The sequence below is a fragment of the Stegastes partitus genome, unplaced genomic scaffold, assembly GCF_000690725.1.
Source record: "Stegastes partitus isolate 25-593 unplaced genomic scaffold, Stegastes_partitus-1.0.2 Scaffold2331, whole genome shotgun sequence".
Lineage (NCBI taxonomy): Eukaryota > Metazoa > Chordata > Actinopteri > Pomacentridae > Stegastes > Stegastes partitus.
Window position 1 is genome coordinate 76675 of NW_007580062.1, and position 8669 is coordinate 85343.

The following is an 8669-nucleotide window of genomic DNA, read 5'->3' on the forward strand; positions in this document are numbered from 1 at the left end:
ATGATATATCACAACATTTAACGATTAAACTTAACACAAGATAATAAGGCACATCCCGTGGTGCTGTCTTGACTTATTCATTCATAAGTTCAGTTGTCAAGTTCAGTTGTTGCATGCCACAGGAAATGAGGGGTCAGCAGAGCAATATGTTAAGCCCGGGGCACTTCATTGCGCCTGGCCATCTGTTAAGGTCCATGTGGTTGAATGTTTTTCTTTGTCTTCCCCCAAAAGCTCATTTGTATTAGATCCTTTGAGGCTCGACATAAGTGTGATAAGGAAATTCCTAATGGAGCTCTGCTTCGACTCCTCGAGTCTGCAGAGTTGATTTACATGGTCCTGTGACTTGCAGGACAGTTCTGTCTTTTTTATGGCATGTGACTTGGGTGCTGGAAAGTTCACATGAAGTTCTTTGAATCCTTTTGAGCATCTGTGTCTGTCCATATCCTACAACAATAAATAAAACTGAAGAAACAAGTGACCTAAATTTAACATACAATATAAATAAGACATTGTACAAATCTAAAAGATGTTTTATAGCTTGTTTATTTATTTTCTACTATCTACAAAACAAGGGGCTGTGTGTGTGTGTGTGTGTGTGTGTGTGTGTGTGTGTAATTTATGACAATATGGAGAAAGCTAAAGGATGAATTATCAACTGCACTTTGATACTGGAGTAAAGGAAGCAAAACAGGAAGCAAAACAGGATCATAGGTTCAGTGGAAAAATACAGATTTAGAACACATAATAGCTCAAAACGTACTTAATTATAAAATTTCCCCCTTTTGACATGATTTCATCACTCTTGGCATCTATGCTCATATTTCTGTTTGAGGTGTTTTGGCTCTATTCTAGATTTTTCCTTTTCCCTTGTGTTTGTGTAATACTTACCTCCTGCCCCTTAGTAGCCGACTGGTTTGTATGGAATTCACCCGAGCAACCAGTCCGGTCAGATTCAGTTTTTCAGAAGTCGGTGGAGACCACCACAAAGGCTTCACCTCAGTCTGCTTGTGTTATCACCGTTAGGTTTCCACAGAGATCAGCATTACCTTTTAACTCCTGTCTTTCTGATCTGAGACACTACCAATAACTACCTCCCACAGCAGTTTTAAACATCCATGCACATATATTTTTCACTCTTTATTCAACAACATTTATTTTGTCACTCCTTTATTTTGCTTTTGTTTTATTTATCTTTTTTTGGTCTTTGTTTATAGTTGTTTTAGGTTGATCCACTTCCTAGGGAATTCCATCCAGGCGTTTACCACACACACGTCTGTGCAGTGGGGCTCCAAGCTCCGGTCCTTGAATTTTAGAGGATTCTAACTCTCAGGGCCTTTAAACCCAGATTTTTCGGTCCCCGTCAAGACCCGGGGCCTCCAAACCCAGCAGTTGTGTTTCCATTTCTGTCTGGGGTTTTTTTTTTTTTTGTCTTTTTGGATTTTTTTAACACAACCGGGCAGTTTCTCGTGTCTCATTTCTCTTTATAAAAAATAGTAAAAAATGCACTATTTAACTATCATTTTAAACTAGAACACACACTCTGTGACAAACACAATTTAGAATTTCCAATGGCAGAACTTTGATAGAACAGGCGTCTGCTTACCTTCTTTGATTTGAGACGGCCGTCTGGGTTGTCAAACAGTGATGGATGCAATTCTCTGGACCTTCACTTCTCTGTCTTCATCACGTTGGGGTCACCAAATTGTTGGAGCTGGATCCCAATCGACCTAAAATCAAACTATGTGTGAGATAGCTCCTGCGCATTTGTTTAATGACGCAATAGGAGAAGATAGTTAGGTCTCACCCAATGTATTTATTTATCAGATAGTTGAATAAGCATACAGAGCTCTGGATCAAACTGCTCACCCTAGCACCAACAGAGTTAATGTCAGGACACGAAGTCTGACCGACTGCCTCTCCCTGATCCAGGGTACTTTATACTATTACATGAGGATGAGCACAGAATGTGTTGCAGCTAGCTGATTGGCTCCTCCGTGTCCCTGGGCCTTCTTCCACCATCTCGTAGGTGCAGTGATTGGTCAGACGGATTGAGAGGCGGACCCTCTCTGCCCCGCCCACATTCCCACATTTACCGCCTTCTGCTGGCTTTGTCTGCATCGTCGCTGCCGACTGTGAATCAAGCCAGCCACGCCCCTTGCCCCGCAAAATTTTGACGATTTAAAAAAAATTCAGTATCGATTTATTTTCAGATTGGCCACCGGATCTCTGAATTCGATTATGAAAACTAATAAGAAAAAAATCCTGAGCTGTAGGAATGAAGTATTTCATGATTTGTGATCACTTCTTTTCCAATTCAAGTCTATGGGAGCCAGGGCTTTTTGGAGCCAGCAGCTCGCGGACGTAGGTTTTTGACACTTCCAGGTTGGCTTCATTTTTCAGAGCCGGTTGCTACGTCCATCTTTTATACAGTCTATGGTGTGAACCAACTAGAAGATGTGTGAGAAGCTCATGTCCCTCCAGCTACCGGAGAACACCTCGAAGCCGACGGACTGTTTGCTGGAAGCGGCTCAGCAGCAGCTCGCAGTCCGTCTTCATCTGTTTTCGGCAGAAATGCACGTCGCTGCCGCTCAAACTCACCCTCAACAAACTTGAACCGGCTTCTGTCGGCGGCTGCATGTTCGTCTTTGCACCGATTTAACGAGAAAACGGCTCTGGGCTCCCGCAGCGTAAACACACGGCGCAAACACAACTGTCGCGGATTTAGTGCGTCATCAACGGCCGACGTCTCTGTGAACCAATGAGCTCGCTCGAAGTGAGTCGCACATGCGTAGAACCGATCACTGCACGACAAGGATTGCCACAAAAAGACTATTTCTGCTCGTCCGTCTCTGATTGGCCTGAATTTCTGACACAATGAAATAATACTATTGATGAAAAATATTTGTAATAAAATAACATTAATGGATTAAGAAGTTTCTGTATTTACGAAAATGTAATATATAAAAAACTACCCGCCGACGTAGATTCTGCAGATTTTGTCACGTGTTAAACTTGCGGCTGTTTGAACAACAAGCACTGTATAGTATGTATGTAATAGCATTTTTTCATTTTTTTGTTATTTATATTTGAATTCAGGCTTACTTTGAAACGCTCTCTCTATTTGTGCAACAGTTAAAATACTGTAAACTCAGTAATCAAACTGAATCTTAAGTGTTTTGGATCCACAGTTTGATTTTAATGAAACATGCATGTAAACTGTAAAATATGATTTATCAGTGTTGTAGACTTCAGGATCATCTTAGAAACTTTGCAAAACTTACCTGCATGTGAAGCTGTTTTAAAAGCTTTCTTTCTGATCTTTTCTTAAACCTCTGGTCTTTATTTTTATCGTTCATTTTAACTCACACGTGACCACTGAAGATGTTCAGATTCATTCATTTAGGATTGAGGTGTTTGTCGCCCTCTGCTGGTCACAACGGGGAACTGCTGTTCACTAACGGAGTAAACTCGGCTACTACATTTAAACTACAGTGACACTGCAGTGAAACGATCTAAAATTGAGGAAAATAAACAACTGTGAAATAATTACGCTGATTTAACGTAGAATAAAGTCAGGGATCGAGCTAGCATTAGCATTAGCCAGCCTCTGCATTACCGTTTATCTTTTCTCTCTTCAGTCAGAAAGGCTCCCGTAGCACAAAAAAAGTCTGTACAGAAGAGAAATCATAGATATATTTAAAAAGAATAAACAGTTAAATAGTTCTGTACACTTCCGTCCGTCAAGACTACCGGTCCGTCTTGCTTCCGGTCCCCCTGTGCGTCGCTCTTTACGGTCCGAGCCTTTTCTCCCTCCGCCCGGTGCCGTTTCCACTTTGTGGCCCACGTGTGGAGTTTATTCGGTTTTTTTTACCTCAAAGTTTCACCTTTAAAGTCTGGACCAAATGGCGTCGTCTATCGAGCAGATGAGGGCGAACGTGGGGAAACTGCTGCGGGGCATCGATAGGTACGATTGATCCGAGTGACGAGCTGATCACCGCGCTAGCCCTAGCTTAGCCGCTTTGCTAACATGCTAAGCTAGCGTTTGCAGAGTCAGGTCAGTGGCGGTAAGACCGCTCAGGAGGCTTTTGCACCAGTACATGAGTTTTTTATTATTGGCTTAGTGCCGGTTTGAACGTTGTCTTAATAAAATTAGACGAACATTAAAATTAGAGCAGCTGTCATGTCAGATTTCCGCAGTTAGCATTAGCTCAGTGTGCTCCAGTGAGCGGAAGGCAATCCCCCTTTAAAACATTTGAAGATCCCTTATTGAGAATTTCAAGTTGCTTGTAATAAATAATGTTTACCAGTAATAAAAACTCGCATTTTCTTATGATTAGATGAAGTTTAAATATTCAACCAGTTTAATATTGTGTTTAAAGCAGGTGATGAGCAGCACTGAGAGGCTATTTGTGCTTATTGCAGACAAAGGAAACGTGTTTACTCACAAATGTTCGTCTTTCCAAGTCCAAGATGAGAAGCATTTTTAGTCTTTTGCTTCCTTTTCAAATCTGGTATCACACAGTTCAGTATTTACACAGATGTTGACAGGTGTTTTGAACTGTTTTTAAGTGATAACTAACACAGAGTCGAAGTAGCTGATTCGGAAATAAGATGAGGGACCTTTATGTAGCATCATCTACATAAATATGATCTCGTAGAAGAGACAAGACAAGTACAAAAAGTGCTAAAAACTTCTAACCTGTGGTGTAGAACAAGTCCACACGTAACACAAAAACACTGAAGCCGCCTGCTCCCGATTTAAAGGTGATGATCTTGCGTCTCCTCACAGGTACAACCCAGAAAACCTTGCAACGTTGGAGCGCTACGTGGAAACACAAGCGAGAGAGAACTCCTACGATCTGGAGGCGAACCTGGCCGTCCTGAAGCTGTGAGTCACACCGTCTGGACCCTGAGGCCAAACACAGTTCAGACAGTTGGACACAACAGAGCACTTAACAACAAGACACGAGAGCAGTTTCTTCCCACAATCCGTCACTGAACATTTAAATCAGTCAGGAACAAACTTACTTTGAATCTCATCTACAAACTGCTGTATCCACTTATTATATCTGCACTGTTGTCCCCCTACCTCCTCCACCTCACACTAAACTTTGGGTCACTGTAATTTTCCACTAAAAACTCTAAACACGCTCTTTAACACATTTGAAGTAGGACAGAGTAGTTCAACGTACTTGACCAATAAAGCTCAATCTGACACTCACACAGCTGTTTAATCAACCTTTAAACTGGTGGGTGAAAGTTCACAGTTTGCTTTGTTCTTGCAATTGATTTTTCTTGTGCCGCCTCTGACCCGTAAACCTGCGTCTCTCTGCAGCTACCAGTTCAACCCAGCCTACTTCCAGACTCAAGTGACGTCACAGATCCTGCTGAAGGCTCTGACCAACCTGCCGCACACCGACTTCACTCTCTGCAAGTGCATGATCGACCAGACACACGTATCCCTTTGGTGCGGTAACTTCTGGGTGACTTCTGTGTGATTCATAGCGTTACAGTGGTAGTAGTGGGGGTCGGGGTCTGTCTCGGGGTCGGGGGCCGTTTCCTTGACTACAGTGTCGCAGCAAGAGGAGCGTCCCATCAGGCAGATCCTCTACCTCGGGAACCTGCTGGAGACGTGTCACTTCCAGAGCTTCTGGGTACGACACACACACACAAACTTTGTGTAATTGAATTTTTGTATCTCTGCACTTTTTAAAAGGCGTCTAGGCCTCCTTTAATACTAGAGTCAATTTCATGTTCATGTGCTGGCTAATCCATCAATAATTAATCGGCTCCTGATTCCTGTGTTGCAACATCTCCGTTCTCATCGTTCACATCCTTTGTGATTTTCTTTTCCCAACTTGCAAAACAGTTTTGCTTCCTTGTCTTCCTCACAGACGAGTCTGGAGGAGAACCGAGAACTCATCGACGGCATCACCGGCTTCGAGGATTCAGTTCGCAAGTGTGAGTGTCGTTGTCCTCTGACTCAGCAGAGTGGACAGCACATCCAACCAGTCTGAGGGAAATGAAAGGAAACAACCCACGTCACAAATAAAGCTTTGGTCGAGCAGGATTCAGATTTTAATGTTTTCTTTTTATTTTATCTTCCTCTTCAGTCATCTGTCACGTTGTGGGCATCACCTACCAGACCATCGAGCACCGGTTACTGGCAGAGATGCTGGGAGACCCACTGGGTAAGAACTGAGCCTAAAGACCTGCCACAGGGCTCCAGCTACCAAATATTCAATATTTAAGACAGTAAAATGCCTGGATGTCTCTTCTCAGTGCCAGAAGGACTCCAAGTTGCTGCAGCAGCATCTATTAGTGAATTAAAACACTGCTGAAAACAACCAGACAACACTTTCCCCTCCATCTGATTCAACTTTAACGCTCCACTAATCTGTCTTTACACCTCATATTAACAGTAAAGCAGATATTAGTGTGTAGCTGTAAAACTGACTGAACCTCTCTCCGTCTGTCGGTTCAGACACGCAGGTGAAGGTGTGGATGACTAAGTACGGCTGGACGGAGAACGAGGACGGGCAGATCTTCATATTCAACCAGGAGGAGAGCGTCAAGCCCAAGAACATCGTGGAGAAGATCGACTTTGAGAGTGAGTGCTGCCGCTCAAACCCATCGATTCATGAATGTTTGTTTTAGGCAGTTTGACAGAAGTCGTTTCCTTTTTCATCCTTTGTGAGACTCGGACTAAGTTCTGATCTGTTCTCGTCAGTGCTCCAAGCTGAAAAACTGCATCTGGTGTGTTGTTAGTTAATAAACAAACATCACTTATATTCACATCGACTCCGATGCAGCTTTAAATGCACATGCAGATGCCCCTGTCTCAATGGATCATCATGTGCAGTGGTGCCTGGAAGTCTGTGGAGTTTTCTGTATTTTGGCGTAAATATGACTTAAAACATCTGCAGATTTTCACACGAGTCCCAAAAGTAAATAAAAAACAAGTAAACAGATGAGAGAAAAATACTGAACTTGATCTTCTACTGACTAAAAACTAAACGTCTCTGTGTGGGATTCCAGTATTTAACTGGCATTTGTCAAAACTTCACAAGGACACAGAAATGGATGAGTTTTTATATCGTTGACTAAACAGATGAAACCAAAAAATATGTACTTGGTTATTTATTGAGGAAAATGATCCAATATTCCAGAACTGAGTGGCAGAAGTAAGTAAGTGAGTGTTTCCGTGTCTGGTGGGAGCAGGAATAGCTGTTGATCAGTTCTGCAGCGAGCAGCCGTGACTCTGGGATGCTGTTGGGTTTCTTGGGCTCCTTAACGTTTCTGTTGGATTAAGGTCAGGACTTGAACGTGGCCCTTCCAGCGTTCTTCATCTCTCGCGGTTCTTCTGCTGAAGGACTTGTGTCGCTTGTCGTCTTGCTGTATGAGCTACTTCTGAAACACTCTGGTGTGATTCAGGTTGCGCCGTCAGATATGAGACCACGATGCTGCCGCCACCATGTGTTTGTTGAGGCGCTTTTTAAAGATATTTTCTGCTCATGAAACCCTTTCAGTCTCGTTGTCTCTGAATTTCAGCTGATTTTCTCCGTTTGATCTCATTACAAACTGAATATTTACTGATATTTATATCCAAAATCCCGTGACGTTTCATCACATAATTGATTCACGTACAAAATAAATGCACAGTGACTTCCAGCAGTCAGAGATCAGCTGCGATTCACGTGTCCTGTTTGCTTCTGTGCTGACTTTGTTGTTGTTGTTTGTTTGTTTCACAGGCGTATCCAGCATCATGGCCACGTCTCAGTGATGAAAACAAACACACCAACGGACACACACACACAGTCAGGATGGAGTCAACCGGGCCTTCAGCTTTCAGTGCCACTCTTTTCACAATAAAAGTAATTTATCAGTTACAGTCTGTGTTTGTGTTTTCTTCCGTCCTGAAGTGATCCACTGAGCTTCGGGCTGTTGGCTGTTGATACGCTGTAAGTCATCGTGTCCGGTGTTGTGTCGTGACTGCTGTGTGTTGTTGTTCTATGAGGTGAACACATGGGGGGATGTCCTATGCTTCATACGCTCGGCAGCTTTACAGGAGCAGGAAGATGATGATGACAACAGTGTTGCTCCGAATCGACAGCAGAAACTGTTTGAGTCCAACGGAACTGAACGAAGAACCCGTCGTGTTGGAGGCGGCAGAATCACTGAGCACATCGACGCTTCAAGCAGCAGAACCACAAAATCTGGAGACTCGTAGTTTAATCGTAGCAGCTGCTTGAGTTCCTTGAAGATGTTCCACCTCTTATCCAAGAGGCTTCATCAGCTCTGACTGACTAGTTGGGAGTTCCACATACTTATGTCCTTAAAGAGCCATTAACACCTGAGTTTAGGTTTTAATTGGGGGTTTGTTGCTCCTCCCCCTTGTTATGCGATTCGTTAGTGCTCCTCCTGCCACAATGGGGTTCGTTAGGGTCTTTTGTGGCCAGATGGGAGAGAGCTTAGGACTGGATTGTAAACTGGTGAGAGGTGATACCTCAGATGGTCTTTCCAGTTAGATGACTTCTTTCACTCCTCTCTCAAACCATCTGTCCTCCCTGCAGGCCAACATCTGTATGTTGTCTTCAAATGAGTGTCCTTTGTCCTTGAGATGCAGGTGGACTGCTGAGTCCTGTCCTGAGGAGCGCCCCCCTGAATTT

At 43.3% G+C, this 8669-nt stretch overlaps 1 protein-coding gene across 2 annotated transcripts; it reads left to right on the forward strand.

Moving 5' to 3' along the window:
• Positions 1 to 3778: 3778 nt before the first annotated feature.
• On the forward strand, positions 3779 to 7891 carry eif3k (eukaryotic translation initiation factor 3, subunit K). Of its 2 annotated transcripts, none has more exons than XM_008304835.1 (8): positions 3779 to 3964; positions 4790 to 4888; positions 5336 to 5456; positions 5580 to 5654; positions 5895 to 5961; positions 6114 to 6191; positions 6485 to 6610; positions 7752 to 7891. In XM_008304835.1, the coding sequence occupies exons 1-8, from the start codon at positions 3903 to 3905 to the stop codon at positions 7781 to 7783; spliced, it is 660 nt and encodes a 219-aa protein (XP_008303057.1). In that variant the 5' UTR covers positions 3779 to 3902; the 3' UTR covers positions 7784 to 7891. The 2 variants fall into 2 exon arrangements, with proteins under 2 accessions (XP_008303057.1, XP_008303056.1); XM_008304834.1 differs by having other exon boundaries at positions 3780 to 3964; positions 5577 to 5654.
• The last annotated feature ends 778 nt before the right edge of the window (positions 7892 to 8669 follow it).

Coding starts and splice junctions, on each gene's coding strand:
- eif3k (XM_008304834.1), top strand. CDS start 3,903: ATGGCGTCGTCTATCGAGCAGATGAGGGCGAACGTGGGGAAACTGCTG. Junction 4,889..5,335: donor AACCTGGCCGTCCTGAAGCT/GTGAGTCACACC, acceptor GTCTCTCTGCAG/CTACCAGTTCAACCCAGCCT. Junction 5,655..5,894: donor GTCACTTCCAGAGCTTCTGG/GTACGACACACA, acceptor TCTTCCTCACAG/ACGAGTCTGGAGGAGAACCG.